The sequence below is a fragment of the Anoplolepis gracilipes genome, chromosome 13 (genome assembly GCF_047496725.1).
Source record: "Anoplolepis gracilipes chromosome 13, ASM4749672v1, whole genome shotgun sequence".
NCBI lineage: Eukaryota > Metazoa > Arthropoda > Insecta > Hymenoptera > Formicidae > Anoplolepis > Anoplolepis gracilipes.
This window is the reverse complement of record NC_132982.1, coordinates 805,001-830,618: the sequence shown is the minus strand read 5'-3', so window position 1 is coordinate 830,618 and position 25,618 is coordinate 805,001. Positions and strand designations below refer to the sequence as shown.

The 25,618-nt window shown below is 34.9% G+C and overlaps 2 protein-coding genes and 2 pseudogenes across 2 annotated transcripts in view; 2 read left to right on the top strand and 2 right to left on the bottom strand.

Annotated features, from left to right (window-relative positions):
• Positions 1–25,618, bottom strand: part of LOC140672728 (uncharacterized) — a 193,289-nt gene that overhangs the window by 136,913 nt on the left and 30,758 nt on the right. The gene's annotated exons all lie outside the window — the stretch shown is intronic.
• On the top strand, positions 3,186–4,055 carry LOC140672733 (uncharacterized protein F54H12.2-like). Its single transcript, XM_072905113.1, has 2 exons — positions 3,186–3,630; positions 3,793–4,055. The coding sequence occupies exons 1-2, from the start codon at positions 3,186–3,188 to the stop codon at positions 4,053–4,055; spliced, it is 708 nt and encodes a 235-aa protein (XP_072761214.1).
• Positions 9,029–12,166, top strand: LOC140672732 (uncharacterized; annotated as a pseudogene).
• LOC140672731 (uncharacterized) lies at positions 17,971–24,174 on the bottom strand (annotated as a pseudogene).

The window sequence follows — 25,618 nt, the reverse complement described above, 5'->3', positions numbered from 1 at the left end:
GGAAAACCGTATCTCGTTAGAGCCGCAAGTAATTTTAAATGGAACGAAAATAGTTGTATTAACGGTGGGACGTACATAATTTATTGATAGTGTTAATTATATGCCGATGCATTTATCCGAATTACCCAAGGCTTTCGGTCTGACGGATATTTCGAATAAAGGTATTTTTCCTCACTTATTTAATACTATCGATAATCAATCTTATGTCAGTCCACTGCCCAATGTACAATATTATTCACCTGATTCCATGCAGGTGAAAGAACGCGAAAAATTTTTGGCATGGCACTCAGAGATCACGCGTGCGAACTACGTGTTTGATTTTCAACGTGAAATATTGGATTACTGCCGTAATGACGTAGATATTCTTAGACAAGCGTGCATGGCTTTTAGAAAGATCTTTTTACAGCACGGGGATGTGTGTCCATTCGAGGAATGTACAACTATTGCTTCTACGTGCATGAGAGTATTCAGAAAAAACTTTTTGCGCGAAAGAGAGATAGGTGTTATTCCTGCGGGCGGTTACAGACGTGTAAATATTCAGTCGAGCAAAGCTCTACAATGGTTAGTGTGGAAGGAGCGTGAGCTCGGTCATCGCATTATCCACGCAGGGCGAAGCAGGGAATATTGTTTACCCGAAGGCACGCTTGTCGATGGGTACTACGAGTCTGTGGAAAACGGGGTAGCGCAATATTACGTGTTACAATTTCACGGATGTTTCTGGCATGGTTGTCCGAAATGTTTTCGAGTCAATCGCGATAAACCGCTTTCGTCAGATCATACAGATACAAACGATTGAGGTTATGAGCATACCGTCGCAACGACATTGCGTCTTCGAACACGGGGATACAGGGTGATAGAGAAATGGGAGTGCGATATTGATCACGATATAAATGAAAATGTTGAGATACGTGAATATTTACAACATCATCAAATGTTAGACAACTAACAGCTCGATCCTCGACACTCCTTCTACGGAGGGCGCACGGAAAATATTGTGACGCGCTACGAGATTACGGGAACGGAGAAGATACGTTACGTTGATGTATGTTCACTGTACCCGTATGTGTTGAAAACCGGTGCTTTTCCGATCGGGCATCCAACGGTATACGTAGGCGAGGAATGCGCGGAATTAATCGGAATATCGCCGGGATATAATTTCGACTCGGTCGAAGGAATCGTTCGTTGCAGAGTACTCCCTCCCCGCAATCTTTTTCACCCTGTATTACCTTATCGCGTGCAGGGTAAATTATTATTCGCATTGTGTCGTGCTTGTTGCGAAACATTGAGAATATACTCACATTCGCCGATGTTGACATTCAAGGTAACGAGGAAAAAGATTCTGTGCTAATTTCGAGGGAAGACGAAATACGGGCTGGCATTTATAAAAATATGGACGAACTTCTCGACGCGATTAATACGACGTGTAAAGGAGTCGGTTCGCATTTTTGTCTGGATCGACGGGGGTTATCCGCCGATAGTATAGAGTTTTACCTTGAGTGTGATGAAAATAAATGTAAACTAAATCATTATGTAAACTTCTACGAATACTCGGTTTAGGGGATGCACTTTATAATACTCCTAAGAGGGAAGGACGATACTATACTATGCTTACGACGTATAATCCTGATTCGAAAAAAAAATCTACATCAATTTTTGTTAAACTCGGTTTTGAAAAGGGACACTTTGGATTCTTTAGTTACGAACCCTGTAGTTTGGCTCGCGGTATTCCCGATAAACTCTTCGTTTATTGTGATATTTGCGAACCTTACATAACAAGCGATGTGCAGTCTCCTCTTCTCCGAATAGTGTTGGTCGAGGGGCATGGTCGCGATTACGAGTACGGAACGAATCAAGTGAAACATTTCTCTTCTCTGCATTATATCCCGTTACGACGAACAAATTTCAGTAGGATTGAAATCGATATAAGAGATCAGTTCGTAAAAAAAATAGCATTCGAATCCGGAACATCGACTGTGACGTTACACTTTAGGCGAACCCGTTAGTATTGCGAACGTCGGTGTCATAGGGAAAAAGATAAAAATTAAGTTCTCAAATGCAACATGACAGACTACTACGAGTATTACAATTTACAAAGCGGCAGAGGTGGTGGAATTCCGAGAGTTTTCGTCGGCGCATGTTATCAACACGGTCATGGAATCGGAAGTTTTCTAGGAGGATTATTTAGACGTATACTACCTTATCTAAGTAGAAGAGCGCGTGCAGTAAGGAAAGAAGCTTTACAAGCAGGTGTTAATATAATCGGTGATATTGAAAATAATATACCGCTAAAGGTGTCGGCCGAAAACCGTTTTAAAGAATCGCGCGAAAATCTCAAGAGAAAAGCTAAAGAAAAAATAAGTAGTCTGATGAAAGGCTCGGAAGAGACAGATGCGAAAATGCACGCAACTCAGTTTCCTTTCGCCGGGCTTAACGCGCGTATCGTTAAATCCGCGGTAACGTCGTCACGTAAACGTCGGCGATCAAATAAGAAAAGATTACCGAAAAAAACCAAAGCGCGGAATAAAACATTAAAAAGCAAGGGGAGAAAGAAAAATTGCAAGTCAAAGAAAAGACATAACTCCTCCACGAAACCTCGTAAAATTTCTAGAAAGCGCACTGTATCCGACATATTTTCTTAAACGATACTACGCTAAACACAGTAGACAACGAAAATATCGGTAAAAGATATTGATAAAAATTTACGGTAAATAATCATGTATTTTCTTCATACGCCTTCGAGCGAGTGTTTAAAAAGTGAACTCGATTTTTTTTCTTTACCACCCACGCAGACTAGCATCGAAAGTTCACAATGGATCTATTACAAACCCGTCAGCTCGCTCTCGGACGACTCACTGATAGAATTCGTCATCCCAGGCCATGGAGAAGAATATTTAGATCTCACACATACCATGCTGAGTCTTCGAGTGCGCGTGGAAACCAACGACGACCTCGCGCCGCGAACGGGAGGTACCGCCGCCGCCACAGAGGTCAAAGTAGGGCCCGTAAATCATTTACTCCACTCCATCTTCAATCAGATCGACGTGTATTTCAATCAAAAGCTCGTGTCGCCTCCGAACAACGCTTACGCGTACCGCGCGTACATCGAGGCGTTGTTAAATTACTCTTCACCCGCAAAAACTACCTATCTAACCTCGAGTCTGTGAGACGCGGATACACCCGAATACATGGACGATCTATTGGAATCAAAAGGCAACGCCGCGCTCGTGAGACGAGCTCGATACATTCACGGAGAACGAGCGCTAGATCTTATAGGACATCTTCATTGCGACGTTTTCAATCAAGACAAATTTTTAATTAACGGCGTAGAAGTACACTTACGACTCGTACGCTCGAAAGATTCATTTTGTCTCATGGAAAGTAACAGTTTATCGAAAATTCATATATTGGATGCTAGCTTACTTGTGAGAAGAGCGAAAATAAGCGCCGGGGTGTTACTCGCACACGCTAGAATGTTGAGTAAAGTTACTGCCAAGTATCCACTTACGAGAGTCGAGGTTAAAACTTTTACGATTCATAGCGGGGTAATGGCGGAATCAATAGATAATGCAATATTAGGTCAACTACCGAAACGAATAATAGTCGGTTTCGTCAATAATAAAGCATTTAATGGTGATAGAAAATTAAATCCGTTTAATTTTAAAAATTGGGGTATAAATTTCTTCTCGATGTATGTCGATGGTATGCAAATTCCCAGTAGGCCGTTACAGCCGGTTTTCTCGGTTGAAGAACCGCTTTATGTTGAAGCTTATCAAACGCTTTTTTCGGGGACAGATATCCATTTTTTGAATGAAGGAAATTCTATAAGTAGAGAGGATTATTTCAAGAGATATACGTTATTTGCTTTTGACCTTACACCCGATTTGTCCGCTAATTGTGCCGGCCATTGGAATCTTGTGAAACATGGAAGTTTGCGATTAGAAGTGCGATTCGAGAGAGCTCTCGCCGAGACCATTAACTGTATTGTTTACGCAGAGTTCGATAATGTGATAGAAATCGACGCGTCGCGTCAAGTCATCGTCGATTTTTCCGGCTAGTTTATCTATGCACGATTTATGCCTCGTAGTGTAATACTCGGTTAAAAATTCCCCCTCCAATTTCAAATAAAATATCGATATCGCCGTGTTTTCCAAAAACGTGTATTGTAACAAAAGAAGATTTAGTTTCATTCGAGACGTGAACGCGAGCGTTTCGTGAAGAGGTTATACTTTGTCATTGCAAGCACATAAATTTTCACAATATGGACATAGTCATCGACATACAAGGCTTCCGTGATGTCAACGATAAATTTATCCCAAAGGAAGTCGCTATTGTCTCGATTGACGCCCCAATCGTCGGCCATTGTATTATGATGCCTCCACATCCATTTGGAAAATTATCCGCAAAAGCAAGACGAGAAAACAATTGGCTCTTGCAAAATTATCACGGTATCGAGTGGTTCGACGGTGAAACTAATCTGAAATATTTTATTTCACATTTGCGCGAAATTACAAGACGTGTGCGTTACATTTACGTTAGAGGCAACGAAAAGACAAGCTACTTGCGGAATATACTTTCCAGAGATATAAATAATTTGGAAGATATCTCTCCATTTAAAAACCTATCGTCAAAAGAAGAAGAAAGATGATATTGCTCTCACCACGGATTTTGGAATTTTGGAATCTTCCGTTGCGCATTACACAATGCTTATAAACTAAAATACTGGATAGTCACACAAAATAATCGTGATATCGACGTTACGTTTAGTACTCAAGTTAGTTGTAGTACTGAGAAAGATTGTGAAATATACTCCGAGAACACGGACAACGAAATCGCTGAGGAAATCGAAAGCAAAGATTATGTTTTTTGTGACATGAATGAAAATATTAAATCGAGTAATGAAATAGAGAAACATAACCTGCAAAAAATCGAACATCTAATTGAAAAAGAAGAAGAAGAGGGATTCGTGAAATTGACGAAATCAAAGACGTTGCTGGATGAAAACAAGTTCAAAATTACTAACATTACTACGCAAACCGACATTGAAAACCCGAAAGCCGATATTGATAAAATCGCATTATCAAAAGAGGTAAAAACCGACGTTATTCAAATAATACCGCACGTTCGTTCGCCTTTGTGGGAAAAAAATGAACTCTCGCGAAATTTTGCAAGCACTCCATCACCTCGATGCCAGACATGTGGGAGTGTATTCTGCCGACAGAGTTCCGAGGGTGTGGACGAGGTCGACGGCCATCGTTGTTAACACCGACAACCATACTCGACCTGGAGAACATTGGGTCGCTTTCTTCCTTGATAAATACGGTATAGGCACTTCGATAGCTAAGGATTACTCCCTTTGTACTCCGGATTTTTACTCCGACTGCGGCGAAATTCCACCATCCACCATTGGAACACCCAGCAATTACAAGGAATTTTTTCTCAAACTTGCGGGCAATACTGCTGCGTATTTTTATATTATATGTGTAGCGGTTACAATCTTAATCAGTTTCTTACTCTTTTTACCGAAGATTGCGAACGTAACGATCGCTTGATTGTACGATTATTTAATAAAATTTTCTTTCACGAAAAACGTATTAAACATACCAACATGTAATACTTAAACATGTAAACCTTTGTGTAATAAAATATAAAAAAAATACATTGTACTATTACTTAATAAAAATTAATTATTACCTTAATTATATGTAATAAGAATCTTGATTTTTGTAGTAAAAATCTGCATCAATAAATGTGAGCAATTTTATTTTTAATCATCTATTTCTTTCACCCGCTCCTCTTTCCCATTTTACATATAAGTAGTTCCGTTACTTTTATTGTTGAAAGAGGATGTTCCGCAACCTCTTTCAACAATAGGCGCTCATCGTAATATAAGACACCGATAATACTATTTCTTTCGTTGCGTCATACCATCGCGTTTGACAAAACCTGCACGTTCCTGTGTTATTATCTTTTTTTCATTTTCACAGGCATGACGTTATACATGGTCAACTACCAAGTGACGTCACTTGTTTTGATGGGCCATACCTGCCCCACGTGCAGAACGCGCTTTTCCGTCCCACCACCGTCTCCGTAACCAATATCGCCCCAAGAGCCATACCTGCCCCGCTTGCAGAACATCAAAGCGCTTTTTACTCCCTTCACCAGCACTGTAACCGATATTGGCCCAAGAGCCATACCTGCCCCACTACGTAACATAAATGCCTTATCTAACCTTTACTCTAGTAAGTTCTTATTTAGCTCAACACACCAGGACCAGGATCAGTAATACGAAAGACCCAGGTTCAAGTTCCAAGAAAACCAGAAAATTTTTCCAAAAAATAAATTTTTCTTATTCGAGCACGAACCCTTCCCCTGTATATTAGGGTATGTTTTGTAAGTGCATCATATATAATCTGCATGTATGTACTCACAAGGGAACTAATATAAAATGTATTTTTCCCGTTGTACCGGCGGGAATAGTTAAGAAAACAATATCTGTTGCAAAATCTGGTTTGGTTTCTGAAATTATGTTAGGACAATGTCCACTCCATGAATCTAATAATAATACCGATTGTGGCCCGACATTCGGAAAAAATACTTCCTTTAACCAAGTTTTTACATGATTCGATGTTAATTTGCCTGATTTTGAAGCCAGAACAAAGATATTAGGCGCCTTGAATAATGTTTCCTGTACTCTTGGACCAAACGTTCCTGTAATTTCTTTTAAAACTATAAAAAGAGGTGATAATAATCTGCCATCAGTCGAAATAGTCGGTTGAATTGTATAACTATGCGTCCATTAGACATATACGGATTTCGGTTGTGGAAGAATTTTATTAAACACTTCTGATACCGTTATGTTGTTAGATCTTGTTTTGGATCTTCATGCAAGAAATAATATCTTAAAATTACAATCATTAACACACTATCAGTTCTCGTCGCCCAGATTTCAAAATTTATTTAAATATGCGTGGTTTCAAAGTGGATACATACAGAATAGACCAATAGAGTTTGAGACACCAGTAGAATTTTGTTTAAAAAAAAATTCTAAAGTAAAATGCGATATTTGTGGCGAAACAGCAATAATAACTTGTTCTTGGTGTAAAAAATCGCTTTACATAACACATTTTTTCTATGAACATTATCTTTGTAATGAATATGTGTTATAAATGTAAGACATATATTTATGAACAAATTCTGTACTAATTTCTTTAAAAAAGATGTGTTTTTAAATTATTGATGAATTCTGTTAAGGTTTTTGGCAATTTTCCTTACCCATGCAACAAATGTTGGTATTCTTTTAGTTCTACCTAATAAAAAATTCTTATTCATATGAAATTACGTTTGTAACAATTTCAACCTCTTTTTCTTCTTCCTTTCTTTCTTCTTTTTTTTTGATATTTTAACTTTTTTTTCTATTCCTTCTTTTATTTTTATTTTATAGTATTTTTTAATCAATAAACTCATTAAATTAAATTATATATTACATTATATTTAATAATTATATAAATTTATATTTACAATTATATATGCAAATGTGAAATATAATATTACTATTTCTTTTATTCTTTAATTTATTTTTTAATATGTTGCGTATTATGTCATTAAGATTAATCTATTTTTATGTTCCAATATATGCACAACATAAATATATACACAAGAGGCTTTTATTGAATGTGTCGCAATTAACGAAATAACGCAACACAACTTATAGCGCAGCGCCTATAGTACGAAGTTATCATCTTGTTTTCTCAAAATTGATTCGTGGAACCCACATATTATTATACATGGATGAATTTGACTTTCAATATTTTTTAATTTTTGTTCTTCAAAAATTTTTTTAATTTTGCAAAATAAGGAGTGAAATAAATTAAAAAATTTGACATTTTTGAAAAATACAATTATACTATTGTAAAGAATACAAAATACCATAAAACTTTTGTATAAAACATTTTTTCATATGTCCTATAATTTCAAAGATATTCGCTAAAAAGGAAAAATTCGTTATTCTTCGAGGAATTGTTTCAACCTCTAAACCTTGAGATACGCCGCTAAAAAAAATATGGGTCTAATATTTTTTTATGTTCTACAACATATCCAAAGCTCATTAAAATCGGTGAGGGACACATCCGACAGTTCCCTTGTCAGTGAATGAAAGACAATACTATTACTCTTTTCTTCTATGTAACAAAATATACTTCTGATTTTGAGATTGTGTGCACAGAACATATAATCTGGAAAAAATCTTTGAAAAAAACAATGCAGTCTTTCGCTTATTTATATTTTTAACTAAAAATAGAGATTATGTGTATTCTAATAGTAATTAGTACCATTTGATACCAGATGCGATTTGCATGTACGTACTGGTTAAAAAATCCCAGAGGCGATTTATTCGTGAGCTGGTTGTAATATTTTCTACCAGATGCGATTTGCATGTACGCACTGGTAGAAAAAATCCCAGAGGCGATTTATTCGTGAGCTGATTGTTGTATAATACATATTATAATAAATACATATTAGATGCGGTTTGCATGTCTGTTCTAAATAAAAAAAATATTTATATTTTCAAAATATCTATTATATCACACAATAGTTTTAGTCATAAACTATTGTATATTTAATAATATTAATTTAATTTTTACTAATAAATAAACAAAAGACTGCACTTTTTCAGAAATTTTTCTAGATATATAAATAAGTAACATAATATACATAATTATCACATAATACCTTATTTTTTAACATTTTACAAAATACTAATCTTTATTTCTTTACAGGCGAAAGTTACTAAAAGGAATGAGAGGTAGAAGAAATTAATGACTCCAGAAGCATTAGGAATATTAACGATGAATCTATCGATTTTAAAAAATCGGAAGAATTATTTTCCGATATGATGGATTCGAAAGTTAATATTCAAACAATGCTGTGTCAGGAGTCAAATATAGGTATGTATAATGTAGAACAAGATACTGAACTTTGTAAAAATAACAAAGATTCAAATGACTCCAAAAGCATGGATAATAGTCAAATAATGCACTGTCAGGAGTCAAATACAGATATGTATAATGTAGAACAAAATGTCGAATTTTGCGAAGATAATAAAGATTTTGTTATTGAAAATAGCCTTCTGGATACGATATCCAGGAAAGATTGCCTGAAGGCCGCATTGTCGATATTTCTTTTCTATGGAATGAAATTCATAGAACGTTCGATAATCATGCACAAGGAATAGAAATAGTAAATTCTTGTCGCTATGGGTTTAAGACGCAGTTGTTCTTCAAATGCCAAATGTGCCATTACGAAGCCAACATCTGGTCAGAACCTACAGAACCGGAAACATTGGACGTTAATACGGCTGTTGTAGCAGAAACTGTTACGACTGGAATTGGTTTTGCTCAATATTCCATGTATGTCTGATAAAACTTATACAAAATATCGAGAAAATGTAATCAATGATTTCGAGAAAACAGCTATGGAAAATACGAAAATGGCTGGCGAAGCTGAAAAGCAATTCACTCTTGAAAGAAATGAAACTATAAACGGTATTCCGTATATAACCGTTGTAGTAGATGGTAGTTGGATCAAGAGATCATACGGCAACACCTACGATTCACTTTCCGGTGTTGGTGCTATAATTGGTTACCGCACGAAAAAGGTATTCTTCGTTGGTATCCGCAACAAATTTTGTTCCCTCTGTAATTTTGCGGAACGAAACGGAATCGAACCAAGAGATCACAAATGTTACAAAAATTTCGCTCGTAATGTAAGCTCTACAAGCATGGAGAGCGACGCCATTGCAGAAGGCTTCAAAAGTAGCTTGGAAATACATGGAATAATTTATAGAACGGTTATTGCTAATGGTAATAGTAGTGTTTATCAGGCCATCCTTGATAGCAAACCATATTGCAAACAAAAGATAATCGTTAAAAAAATAGAATGCACGAATCATTTGCTTCGGAATCTGTGCAAAAAGTTGAGAGCTGTAGCAATGACAACTCAACAAAAGATGAATAGAAAGCGTAGTTTCGTCCAGCTACGAAATGTAAAAAACAACATATTAAAAATACAAAAAGAGGTAGTAAAAGCAATTGATTTGCGAAAAGAAGAAATGCAACCTGACCATAAGAAGCTTATGGAATTACAAAAAGATATATTAAATATTCCTAGCCATATATTTGGTGAACATAAACGATGTAAGGAACGCGGTATAAGTAACTGTGATGAAACGAAGAATTATGTACCGTTTCTCACGGTCAGCACGGTCTTTATCAGAAAGTAGAGAATGCTATCGTTTATTTGAGTGGATATTCTGACAGCTTATTGCGGAAATTTATCAACAATCCAGCAGAATCATTTAATTCGATAATTTGCAAAGAAGTTGCTGGAAAGCGTATTAATTTTGCTAACAGAGGTTCCTATAATGTTAGAGTTGCAGGAGCAATTGTGCAACATAATACCCAACAAGTTCTCACGGAAGTACATAAAAATATGGGTAAAAATGTTCCTCCCATTGTCGAGACTCTGGAAAAGCGACGACAAACTAAAGTTGCAAGAATCAGAAAATCTCGAGAAATGAATGAAAGGTCAAAAAAATTTAAAAGAGAACAAGGAACAGATAGTTATTATGGTCCACAATCACAGAAACCAGATCTTCCACCCAATGTTTTAGAGCAACTTCGACAAAATCATTTGGAAAAGTTGTTTGAAAATGAGAAAAATTGGAGACAAATAGAACGTGATACAGTGGAGCAAAGTGAATCAGATTTGTGGCAGTCATTGAGACAAGAAATGTTAACAGTGTCTAATTTTGGAATCGTATGTCGCATGAGACCGACAACATCTTGCGCCGCAATTGTAAAGAACATTTTGTTCCCTCCCTCTATCGATACCGCGGCTATGAAATATGGTCGCGAAAGGGAAAAAATTGCAAAAAAAGAATTGGCCGAAATACTAAAAAAGACGATTAAAACTTGCGGATTATTCATTGATGTTAAAAATCCATGCTTGGGTGCTTCTCCTGATGAGCTCATAGATAAAGATGACTTAGTAGAAATAAAATGTCCTCTATCAGCTGAACATTTAACAGCGGAAGAGGCTATAAAGACGCTGCTTCAATTAAAAAGCGTTTTTAATAAGAAAAATCCAGAGAAAATGAATCCAAAACATCGATTTTTCTATCAAGTTAAATGTAACGCAGCGAGATTATTGTATTTTCACTGTGTGGACGCCAAGAAGCTTAAAAATAGTACGTGTTAATAGGGACAATGTATTTTGGAATACTCAAATGCTGTCTTTTTTAACACGTTTCTATTATGATTGCATGCTGCCCAAAATCTTGGATAGTCGACATAATAGACATATACCTATTAGAAATCCTAAACATATAATAGAAGCTCAAGAAGCAGCCAAAAAATTTACTGGTCGAAAAAGTCGTCGACAATATAATGTAGACGAAAATATTATCGAAGAAAGTCAATGTTGCGAATCCAATATTTTACCAATGGAAGCAACTAATACTACTGTTACTGTTCTGACAAATGCGGAACAAGATGACGATTACATCATTGTTAGTTATTTACAAAATAAAGAAGAACTAACTGAAGATGATATAGCGAGATAAGAAGAATTTCTCGATAACCAGGTTATTCCTTTTAATTTAGTAAGAGACACTGTATTACCTGTACGTAGCAAACTAAACGACCAATCATTGGACCGATTTTTACGCGTCGTAAGAAATAAATCCCATTTTGAAACACAAAGTGTGCTATATTTAGAATATCTTCATTTAATTGAAGCAAGTCATAGCGACAAAAGCTAACAAATTATTGGAGGAAATTGTAGTGATCACTGGCGATGTATATTTTTTGACGGCACCAAGCTTCGAGTGTACGATAGTTTACCCGGTTGTACATACGATAAATTGGTGTCTAAAGAAAAAAATTACATTCATCTTTGTTATTCACAAATAAGTGCAAATGATATAATATTTGCAAAGGTTCAAGTACAACCTGATGGCACATGTTGTCGAATTTATGCTGCAGCTTTCGCCACAACTGTAACATTAGGAGGAAATCCTTGTAACGAGAAATATTCCAATCGTGTGGAATACATGAGGCAACATTTTCTTAATATTATAGCAGAAAATGAACTGTCACCTTTTCCAAAATGATAATCCAATGTATCATTGGAAAAAGGCGCTTCAATATTATTGATTTCTTTGTATTCGGAGAGAAAATAATACATTATGGTTGCGTTCTCATGGGAATGGGCGATGGAGGGGCCCATTCTATATATAAAATATTTTAACAAATCGGAAAGACGAAAATATAATGGTTGCGTCTTACGAGAATGGGCAATAGATGGGGCCAATTCTATATATAAAATATTTTAACAAATCGGAAAGACGAAAATATAATGTTTGCGTCTTACAAGAATGGGCGATGGATGAGGCCTATTCTATGTATAAAATATTCTATAAATATATTTTATATTATATATGTTATATATAAAGCCAGGGGCGATCTAACGTGTACTGGCATTATACGTTTCTTTTTACATATTGACGTTCCATATGTATATATGTCAAATGATATATATTCACATTCTGTTGCATTTCTTTGTTCGACCAAAATTATTGCCATGCAAAGCCATGTGCGCGAGAAATCGTTATGCAAAATGTGTGCAATAAATATAAACAAAATATTTAATTATTTAAGAATTATATATAAATAACATTGTACATCTAATGTTATATACTTATTTTTATCTCTGTTCGCGAGTTAAGTTAAATTAGCGAGTGAGGGGAATTCCACGATTGTCGGGAGTGAAGGAGAGTCGGATCAGAGCACTAGGTGTATTCTGAGGCAAACAGGTGACGAACGCGACTTGTAATTTGCACACATTTTAATAAAAGATTCAAATTAACACAGGTATATTTACAATATTTACAGATTGAGTAGAGTAATCGAGACAGATCGGTCAATCCGCGAGATTTCGCTTAGAGGCGATCAAAGTCCGGCAGTCGCGAGCTATGACGAGACAAAAAAAGGGAGCGGCTTGCTGGAGATAAATCGTGCCGCGAGACTGACGCGAGCTGCGGGTGTCGCAATTGTTATTATTTCGCGCGAGCTACGTGAAGACAATTTGCGATATCCTATTGCTTAGAAAGCAGTGACATGAATCGTTTTGGTGGTCGATCTTTTATATTCTTGGATCCTTCTAGAAGATTCTTGATTTTTCTAACTCTGACGACACTACCGGTGGCAGTTTTTGCCTGTTTTGAAGTAGTCGGATTGTTTGTCAGAATCTTCCAGAAGGACTTCATTACCTGGTGTTGTTATTTGTTATTGCTCGAGGCTCCGTGTTCGTTATCTCGAACCTCGGACAATAGCGGAGCGGCGGCCTGAGATTGGGCGCGCAAGATAATTCGGAGAGACGCTCTTAATTGGTGACGAGCGATTAGCGGGAGCGATGCTATCCTTTAGTCATTTATGATGATTTCGATCAATCTCTATACAATAAATACAAATAAATTGTTAAACTTTTTCTTTAATTTTATAAATGTATAGTATTATATATATTTGTGATATAAATATTTTATCATATTTGATATCTCTTAGACACTTTGCACACATCTACTTCATCTTGTACATAGCTTTATTATATCATGGTTTTGCATATGCTAAACATGCAATAAATATAGAACTAAATATGCTACAATGTGTTTAATTTGAGAAATATATATGTGTATATAACACTATATATATCTAATATCATATACTTTTCTCATTTTTATCTGTATGTAATAAGTGCAAATAAATTGTTTATTATTTATAATACATATTAGGTATTGAGTATATAATTATCTCTATGTTGTATTTTATACCATAATGTGTGTGAAAAAAGTTATGAATACGTGTATTTACAATAATAATAAATATATGTATTTATATAATATATATATTGAATGCTATTATAAAAATACGTTTTAAAATTTTAAATTCTACCTGCGCGGTATTTGTGTAAAACTTGTTTTATTAAATGTAAATGAAATTTAGAAAAAGATAGGTTTCTTCCAGTTACATACTTGTATAAAATAAATGTATTATATACAGCCAAATCCAATAAATAAAAAAAAATTTTTTTGTACCATTTTAAACTTTTCCTGGTAGAATTTAAATTATATAAAATCTGGTCAACTTTGTCAACCGCCCCCATTGTGTTATTGTAATCAATTACACATTGTGGTTTGATTATTTTTTTCTTTTGTTAGATAATGTATCTTATTTGTATCAATCATATTGGCAGAATGATAAGTGGAAATCATCCACACTTCCCTTTTATCCATCCATTTCAAAGCTAATATATTTTTTGTTGAATGAAATACACATTCTCCTTTTTTAATCTTTTTATTCAATTCTGGTATACCCAACCGGTTTTTTCTTACCGTTCCGTATGCGTTGGTTAAGTTTTTATGTAATTCGAGGAATAAACTGGGACTGTTGTACCAATTGTCGATCACGAGTGTGTGACCTTTTCCAAGATAAGGTTTAAAAAGTGTCATTACTATCTGTCCGGACTTTCCTATTGATTTTGATGGTATATCTTCAGAAATTATCATGTTTGCCCCGGAATATACAAGTAAATCTTGAATAGCCTGTTTTACTATCACACAACACAAAGGATTTGATCCCAAACCTGCTTCTTTTTGACGGTACATATTGTTTGAAATAACATCTTCCTTTAAACAATAACAAACTTTCATCTATACATAATTTTTTATATGGATAAAATGCATTTTTAAAGGATGTTCTTAATTGTTCAACAATATAGCGTATTTTCATAATTGGATCGTGATTTGTAATGTTGTTATCACAAAAATGCAAGTTTTTTAGTAATAGTGTATATCGATCGCTTGACATTATTTCTCCAAACGATTCTGTTCTTATCAGCTTATCTTTACACCAATATTCTGATATAGATATTTTATGTATTCGCGCCATTAGCATGGTAACGGCCAAAAAATTATACATTTCGGGAACAGTAGTTGCATTAGAACTATTTATATCGCCTCTTGTACTATTTTCGAAAGATTTGTTACTTTGCTGGACAATGAATTCTATGAGCTCTTCCGAAAAGAAAATTTGAAACATTTCGAGAATAGATGATTTCCTAGTTATATTTGTTTTGATTCCACTATTCTGGTCATCAAATTCGTAAATTGTAGGTTGAAAATCTCTTTGTGTCCAGGAAAATGTAGTTTTACGTTTTGTTTGCTTTGGTGCAACTTTTGTGCTATTATCTTCTGATTTCGATGAAGAGAATGAAAGGCGACGTTTTTTCAATTTACGCTTGTAAAAAGGAACAGGCATTTCAAAATCAGTTGTTTCCTCAGAATCAGAATTATCTGGTGTATCATGTTTACATGTTTTTCTGTTCATTTTCTTATTCCAATGTTTCACTCTAGGGATAAAACAAAAAAATAACTGTAAAATTTAAATTTAATTTGTGGGATGAGAAGCGATATGGAACGATTCGATGAGGTGAGAATAATTACCACGGTACGAAGTGATGTCTTCAAAATTTTTTTTGTTGTCTGCTTCGGACGATGCGAACAACGGAGCACGTGCCTCCACTCCCTCTAACTTTCCTTTTTTTAATATTTCGCTAATATTTAAATATTTAAATAGCAGGTGACTAACGAAATATGTACCAGCGAAATTAGCATTCATTCTCGTCTAACTGAGATAAGATCTATCGGAATAAATATCGATAAAATTTTCAGGGCGCCTATAGACGTCCTCCGTGTCAGAAAGCCAAACTGCGTCGAGCGCCTATAGGCGCTCTCAGTGTCACAAACGCAAAATTTCTAAGCGCCTATAGGCGCCCACAGTAGCCTAGGGGTTAAAGGGCCGGTCTGACAGCGGCGTGCGAGATATCGTTCGTGACGGCGTATTACAGTGTGTTGTTGGCGTTCGTTTTTGTTGCGTTGGTCATGTATCGGATGGATGTTCTTTGGTGGAGGATTTGACTCGATTTGGAGGATGGGTCCGGCGGACGACGAGAACTCTCGTCGGGGGTGACACACTCTCCGCCCCGAGACTGTGGTGTCCGCTGGTTTCTGGACGGTCGGAAGTTTTGTTATTCGATTGGTTTAGAATCCGGCTGAGAACGCTCAGCGGAGATGGAGTACGCTCCAACCCGATCGGATTCTGTCGAGGCGTTTGAAGGATTGCCTTGGTGACGCTGAGAACCCTCAGCGACGATCGAGAACTCTCGGTCGCGTTTTTTCGTAGGCTGTGCTAGGATCGAATTTCGGAGGCTTCCTGGAGCATATCCCGCTGTCGAAAGCTGGAACGGATTTGGTTCCGCAGTCGGTGCGGTGGCTCTTTTTATCCGGGCTTCTTTGCCCTCTCTTTTAGTCGCCGGCTTCCCCTTCCAGAAGAATTACGTTGAATAATTCTTCTGGAAGGTTCGGTTAACATTTTTGAACGCCGTCGCGACCTCGGGCTTCTCCGTGCTCGGGCGGCGGAGTTCGAGGCTTCGGTGAGTATCGAGACCGTGTCGCCACTCGGGTGGTTACGGTCGGACGGTATCCGAGCGGGACTTAGTTTCTCGCTAACCGAGATCCGTCGGTCGTAAAGGCCGCGAGTTTGAAAGGAATAAAAAAAGGCGCACCGCACCTCCGCTTTTGCCCGGTTGATGATCCTCGGGCAGCGGACTTCCGACTGATGGTCGGTCGGGAATGAGGCTGTCGTTAGTAATAGGGGGGTGCCTCGTTACAACTTGAAAATTTTTACATATTATAAAAAAATAAAAATACATAAAATAAAATACATGAAATAAAATAAAATATATAAAATAGAAATAGATAAAATATATAAAAGAAAAATACGTAAAATAAAATATATAAAATAAAAATATATAAAATATATAAAATAAAAATACATAAAATAAAATATATACAATAAAAATATATAAAATTATAAAATAAAAATATATAAAAATATAAAATAAAAATATATAAAATATATAAAATAAAAATACATAAAATAAAGAAACAAAATAAAAAAAACACATACTGACTTTAGAACTGATGTTGTTTATAAATTACAGTGTAAGGATTACGATGCGCTTTACATAGGCCAAACAAAGCGACATATACGCACACGTATTAGAGAACATCTTAACAATATAAAATTACATCCTACCAATCAATCAGTCGTTAGCAAACACAGAGTTGAATTTGGGCATGATTTTGAGTGGGACGATCCGATTATTTTACACAATGAAAAATTTATTAAGAAAAGAGAAATAGCTGAAATGTTTTTTATTAAGAAATTTAACTCCACGATTGATCTACAAAGAGATACTGAAAATTTAAATAATATTTATGACAAAATTATAAAGGTCGTTTGAACAGTCGTTTTCCTTTTAACCATTGACAGTTTCGTTCAAAAACTCATGCTGACATGACGTGTCTCCTTGTTTGTGTTCATCTCAAAATTAATAACCATTGTTTTTAACTAAGTGACATATTTAATTATTCCATCATTAAGTTCTACCTTTAAACATGTCCCATTGGATTCTTTCTTCTCTTTCTTAATTTACGTGTGAGTAGACTAGTTTTATAACGCCATTATGTTGTATTGTTTGGCTTAAATCCGTTAAAAATTGTATCCATATATCAAAGTTTGATCCGTTATTTATTTTCTTTATAGTTACACTTGAAAAGGACCACAACCATATGGTCGAAACGTCGTGTAAATAAATTGAATAATTTTGGCTAGTCGTTTTTAATTAACCTGTTGTTTATAATTAAATACTAGCGACTTTAATAACTTATAATTATAAAATAAAAAACAATATAAAATAAACATAAAATAAAAAAAAATTATTGCGACCCAAATCCTGCTGCAGACATATATCCTGGTGCTGCAGACGTAACGGGCATGTATTCTGGTAATGTAGGCGTTACGGGCATGGTATGCTGGTACTGCAGGATATCCCGCACTTGACGAAAAATACGTCGCAGGCATATATGTCGTAGATGCGTATGTACACCTGCGATGTACCTCCTCTTTCGACATTCTTTTGTAATGCCCGCCGCACTGCATTATTGATATGCTGTAAAAAAATGTATTTTTATATTTATACATATATATAAAATATCACATACACGTACACACATTGTAATACGCATTTAGACACACATTTATTACACGCGAATATAATTAATTTTTTTTTTATTATTTTGAAATGATTTCAAACATAAATATATGTCAAAACTATAACCATTATGATGCACCCTTGATTTATAATTTAACCTTCAATTTTTTTAGAAAAGATAGATCATAATTAAGAACGTAGTTTAGTAAGGTCAGCAGCTCTCCAAAGCCTATTATTACCTATTGATAAATATATGTATTGAATATGTGTTTGTGTATGCCTGTATAATATTATATATACATATATATATATATATATATATATATATATATAAATAAATACTGAAATTGTAAAATAATAACCAGCGTGTGTTTCAATATATTATTATTATTTGCAATTCACTTATTAAAAATCACATTATGTACATTGAAAATAATTAGTAATATATTAAAATATATGCCAGTTATTACTTTATCATAAAATTTCTTTAAACTTAGAATATGAGAAATATTTTAAAGACCTCACACATACATATACGCAACCACACAATCATACATCACAACCACACAATACATGTATCATTATTTAATCATTTCAAAACAATACGAAAAATTTAATCTATATATTTGCGTATGGATATAACTAAAGCAAGAAAATAAGAAAATATATGTATTTTCATTGAGATCGAATAAAGTATTACCGCCCTTACTAGCGTTGCGCACACATACGTATACGCACATATATTTATATGAAATTTATTCGATTACAATGCATATATTTTTTCATTCTCTGATTGTTCTTTATAATATAAAATATAAAATAAATTATATTTATAATATAAATATAAAATAAATATAAAAAAATTAACCTTTTTTTGCTTTGTCGCCGTCTCTCTAGCGAGCCGCGTCGTTAGATCTGTGGCGCGTAAAGGCCGTATCAGACTAGCGACTCGCGGCTGCGACTGCGTCTGCGATTCTGGCTCAGCCAATCAGAAAGAAGCGGCCAGCGATTGCGACTGTCGAGTGTCGTTTAGCTTTCAAGCCATTTTTTTCAAGTCGCAGTCGCAATCAATCGCTATATAGTTACAGAGTGTTTAAAATTATTAAAACATACAATGACAGCAAAGCACAATTTCTCTAAAGAAATAGATTATCGTTTAGTCGACCTTGTAGAGTCTAAACCTATTCTTTGGGATTGCACGAGTGAAATTTATAGACGAACCGATCTGAAGATTGCAGTATGGGACGAAATAGCCCAGCAATTGAGTTCAAATTTCACAAGTAAATCTCAGGAATAAATAACAATCAGCTAATTGCTTATAATTTATAATTTACTATGATTAATATTTCCTACAATTAACATGAAAATAGATTAAAGAATTGTAATTTTGTAGAAATTAAACGGAATTGAGGTTATACTAAAACAAGAAAATTATTGAATAAGTAATAAATAAGTAATAAATAAATTTTTATTGATGTTATTAACAGGTACTATGGTATCGAACCGTTTTAAAAATATAAAAGATACTTCTACAAGAAACTTAAAAACTGTAAAACAATTAAAACGCAGTGAAGCTGGCACAGACAATATATACAAGCCTAAGTGGCACATGTTTGAGAGGTTGATGTTCCTCCAAAAGACCTGTGTTCAAAGAGACTCGCAATCAAATATTTCATACACCCAGGCAATGTTAAATTCGGAAACTTCACAATATAATATAGTGAGTGATAGTGGTACATCATGTATACAAGACGTATCAAAATTTGCCAACATCTACTACTATGATGAAACATTGCAGGTTAATTATTTTTTAAAATAATTTTTATTGTAATAAAATATAAAATATAAATTATAATAAAATATGTGTAAGTGCGTTGCGTGTCCCAATCGGCTACTTCGCGCACGGAAAACAAGCGCGTAAGTGCCACTTTCCACGCACCTGTGATATAATATACTATTATAAATTTGGCAAATGACAATGTATAAACTCTTCTCTATCAATTCTTTTTTAGAAATGTATGTTAATACCAAAGGAAACAGATATAGAAACAGATTCGCAATTTTCTGATCAAAATTCTTTTAGTATATACAGGGTGTCTCAGAACAACCTTCCGTCCGTAAAATGACGTATTCCTGACACAATTTTAAGACAATTTTTCCTTTACCCAAATTTGATTTAAAGCGTAATTTTTAAGTTATAAGCAAAAATAGTTAGCAAATTACACATCAAGTACAGAAGGCAGGCAGGACGCACCGCGCGACGCACCGCGAACGTTACTTTAATGACTAAAAGTTGTTTCGGATTGCCGAACGTCGGACGCTGCAATCAGCTGATTGCTACACGCGATGTGTGTATGGCTGAGTGTGTGCGTAAAAGAAAGGGACAGAGTGAGTGAGAAAAAGAGAGAGAGAAATAACCGTCTCCGCGACGGCGATGCTTCTTCGGTTTGAAGTCGTCGACGACTTCAAACCGATCGATATATTGATTTTCCGGCTCAGCTGAAAGACACATCGCGTGTAACAATCAGCTGATCGCAGCGTCCGACGTTATTTTAAGAAACACTTATTCCTGACGTAATTATAAGACATTTTCTTCTTTAACAAAATTTTATTTAAAGCATAATTTTATGTTATAAGATAAAATAGTTAGCGACTCATGCGGCGGTAATCACTCGTCGGACGGTCAGCTGCGCCCGCGCTCGCGGTGCGCCGCGCCGCTCCTGCCTGCCTTCTATACTCGACGTGTGATTTGCTAACTGTTTTTGCTTATAACTCAAAAACTACGTTTCAAATCAAATTTTGGTAAAGGAAAAATTGTCTTAGAATTGTGTCAGAAATACGTCATTTTACGGACGGAAGGTTGTTCTGGGACACCCTGTATAGTGACTTTGAACCAACTACAGTCAATAATATACTTCCGCCTGATGAAATGTGTTCATCATTTCAATCTCTTCCAATATCAAACAAATCTCCTCAACAAACTAATCCTGTTACAGTAATTAGCAAGCGACCATCAGAAACATCAGAACAATTATTTCATAAGAGAGGTTTAAAATCGAAAAAATCAGAAATTCTAATAGATGAAGCTATAGATGTTTTAAAACAAATTTGTCAGTCAGACCCACCTCCAACCAAAACATGTAATGATTCAGCTCATACTTTGGCACTATTAGAAAGCAGGCTTCGATCATTATCTCCAAATAGCCAAAAAGACTGTGAAGATAAAATTTTGAAACTGTTAACACAATTTTGAGGAGTTTAAGGTTAGATTATGTCAGTATTTTAATTTGTTAATTGTTTTACACTTTAAAGTATACTACAATTAATTTTTTTCCGAGTTTTTTTAATTTATAATTTTATTTTCTCGGTTATGTTATTATGATGTTAATACCTAAATATTGCATATTTTAGTTTTTAAAAATATCCAAAGATTTTTGTTTTGTTAGTTTTATATATAAAACTAACAACTTCTATTATTAATAGAATGCTTCTACTAATTATTATTTGTCAACTAATGTTATTAAGTTGTCAAATAATGTTATTTTAGTTAACTATATACTTAAAGAGAACATTCTGTGAATAAAGCTACTGTGATTAAATAAATATATTAAATACATATATTTTTATTGAGAAAAACCTGTACTATTTTTTTGTTTTTATAAACAAGCATGAAAAACTGTTTTTAAAATTTGTAACTAAAGTTTATAAAAATAGCATACATTTTTATTAAATAAAACATAAAAATAAAACATTAACAGATATAAATAACTTTCTATTCATTTTTGTTTCATAAATTATTTATTTTTACACAACTCTATCCTGCCATGGGACTGCTCCCACACCATTGAAATATTCACACCAAATTTCTCGTAAACCTAAAGCGTAATTAGCATGTCGGTAGCCTCCACGATTTTGAAACCTTACTAAACCTTGCATTGATTCGTTTCTCCAGTCACCAGGCAAAAAATGTCCTGTTTGCTCGTCCTCTAAATCTATATACCATGGTGGTGTATACATGGCACGGCCAACAGCATTAGTGCGAAGCATATTGTGTAGACAACATATGGCTATTATAATATCACGAGCGTCATCTGGATCATATCTCATTGGAGATCTGAAAATTTGAAAACGACTGCCCATGACACCAAATGCATTTTCAGAATATCTTCTGGCACGAGACAGTCTGCAATAAAAAAACGTGTTAATACAATTTTTTTGCTAATTTCTAAGTTTTTTTTCTTAAAAATTTGTATAAAAATTAAAAATGTTTATATATGACTCTTCTTTTGAAAGATACAACTTACTTATAATTAAAAATTCTTCTATTTTTTTTTCCAGAACATTGTTCTTTAGGGAAAGGTATAAGTACAAATACCTTAAAAAAGTACAAATTTTCAGATAATGTAAAACCTTCATCACCTACAATAACAAATGGAAAATCGTTGTCAGTATTTCGTAAAGGACTCGACTGTGGAATTTTCAATTTATTTTTGTCCAAAAGATTTTTCAATGTGCTTTTGTTCCACACTCCTCTATCAGACACTCTGCCATTAGTACCGACATCGATATAAATAAATCTAAGTTGAGCATCAACGACGACGAGCAAAACAATGCTAAATGTTTCTTTATAATTATGATACAAAGACCCAGATCTTAAAGGTGGATCAATGCGACAATGTTTGCCATCCATGGCTCCAAAGCAATATGGAAAATTCCACATATCTGCAAAATCATGAGCCACTACTTTCCATTCATCTTCAGAATCAGGAAATTTTAGATATTGTTCTTGAAAGAGTCTCAAAGCACGGCACGTATCTTTTATTATTCCTGAAATAGTCTGTCCAAGTCTAAAATTCATTCTTGAGTTCCGCCTATAAAATAAACAAAAATTTTTTAAAAATATAATACTTAAATTATAGAAGTTAAAAATAAGATATATCCAAGAGAAATTTGACCAGTTGCTAAGTGACGTAATGTTACTGATAGTTACTGATAGTCTTTCAACAGGTGAAATGCTTTCTCTGAGATGTGTGTCACGTCTCCGAATCAAAGGTGTTATCTTGATAACAAGATCTTCAAATATATCCGCACTCATTCGAAGACATCTGCGTAGAAAAATAAAAGTTAAATTAAATATTGAAGAATATACATATATATAGTAAATATATATTTACTATTTGTATGTAAAAAGTAAAAAAATACTTAATAATACAGAATTAAAGTGCTTAATGTACTTACCTGCGAAATTTATTTGGATCCTCCAATTGTAATTCTAAAAAAAAAATTGTGATGACAACCTTTCTCTTTTCTTCTTGCCACCCATGGCTTCACCCATATCTTTCTTGAAGAACAAGACTGTCGTAATAGCCTTTAATAATTAAATAAACTTAAAGTGCGCATATTTTCTTTTTTTCTTATTTCTCAATCGCTGGTTTGTTATATCCATGTTGTAATAATAACACTTTATTCAAAATATTTCAAAATGTATCTTCTAAGGTTCAATCGTGCTAACAGCATAGAAGATTTAGCTCAGAAAATATATTAACATGAGCCGCTACAATCGCATTTGTCAATTGCAAGTGTGATTGGAGAATAACTAGTCGCAGACGCAGACGCAATCGCAGTCGCAGTCGCAGCCGCGAGTCGCTAGTCTGATACGGCCTTAATATCGCCGCCGTCGCCGTTGCCACCCTCGTGAATGTCGCGAGCGGCGCCGTCGCCGTTGCTGTTTCCGCAGCGAGTGGCACCGTCCGCGGCCTCCCGGGTCTCCTCACACTGCTATTGCTTTTTGCTGTAATGAACATATCAAATATATATCAACTTTTTTTTTATTTACAGAAAAAAGAGTGAGAAAGAAAGGAAAAATGAAATTATGCATCTGTCCGATAATAATATAAGTATTTTATTATACTTACACTTACTCATGTCCATATCCTGCTTGTTCTCCTGGCACTGACCTACGCCTTTACTGATCTGATCCTTTTTGAAACAGTCACATTTGATGCGCATCAGTTCAGTATACACACACACGCGCGCGCATCATGCTTTCACCTACACACGTTTTCATCCTACATATCGCTATATTTTCTCCACTATTATCCGCCAGAAAGAGATAAAAACGTAGTCCGTTTTTTTCTTTGTAACGTATATCCCCCACTACTTCGTAAGCAGTATGTCAGAGAGTCGCTGAAAGCAAGAGCGAACGAACAACAAGTGAGATAACTAGCAGAGGTCCAAATCTTGTTCAGGAGTGTTTCTTTATCTCCAGTCTCGTATTATATTTTACCTTATTATAGAAACTAAAATTTTCACATTTCACATTTTATTGATCTGAAAATAATTGTAATGGATTTTTGAGACTTTTGTGATTAATGACATCAAACATGATATAAATCGGATAATTTTTCATAAATAATTAATAAAAATTTTGATTACATTTCCATTAAAAATTATCCGATTTATGTCGTGTTTGATATCATTTTAATCACAAAAATCTCATTAATTTTCAAACTGATAAAATGCGCAATAAAATAATTTTATTTTCTATAGTAAAAATTTTTTTTGGAATTCTTTGATGTTAGTTATCTCGCTTATTCCTCATTCGTTCTCGCTCTCGCTTTCAGCGACTCTCCGACATTAGAAATCTTTTTCTACAAAATATAAACATCTTATTTTGTAAAAACTATAACCTGCATTTTACATTTTATCAATTTAAAAATAATTTTATTGGTTTAATGGAACTTTGAGATAATGTCACCAAACGACATTGATTGTATAATTTTTAATTAAATAAGTAATCAAAATTTTGATTATTTAATTAATTAAAAATTATACAATTAATGTCGTTTGGTGACATTTGAATCACAAAGATCCCACATTACAATAATTTTTGACATATAAAATAAGAAAATAATGTTTATGGAGACAAACTGCAACTATCACACAAAGTTGAGATTAATTAATTTTTTAAATTATTTTACATGTCTAATTAAAAATTGATACTGTAACGAACATCGTTACAAACGGTCTCGGGGCCGAACGTCCGCCCCGAATTTGAGAGACCCGGCGCGTATGTGCGTCCCACCGCGCGACAATCGCGCACGCCACTGGGAACCCCCTCTCTCTCGCGTGATACGAGAGAGAGGGAAGGCTCTCGGGTATATAAGTCCGACCGACCGACGACCAGACCCCTGTTCTGATCCTGAATCCGGCCGGGCAAGAGCCTCAGAGCTAAGCTCCGAAGCAAAGCCAGCAGCTAGATTCAGTCTGATCAATTAAATAATCAATCTTCTCTCCAAGTTCCTGACCGTCGATCCGGAAGAAGGTGTTCTCTTCTTCTGCCGGGTGTTCCCGGTGACCGACTCCATTTTCGACCACGCGATCCGGAAGGAGGGTGTGCTCTCCTTCTGCCGGGTGTTCCCAGCGGCCGCGGTCCCGACTGACCGTCGATCCG

Bases quoted from the DNA above. Each gene is read 5' to 3' on its own strand.
- LOC140672733 (XM_072905113.1), top strand. From the start codon at position 3,186: ATGGACGATCTATTGGAATCAAAAGGCAACGCCGCGCTCGTGAGACGA. The intron at 3,631-3,792 runs GTGATAGAAAAT...TTTCGGGGACAG, and splicing joins CAATAATAAAGCATTTAATG to ATATCCATTTTTTGAATGAA.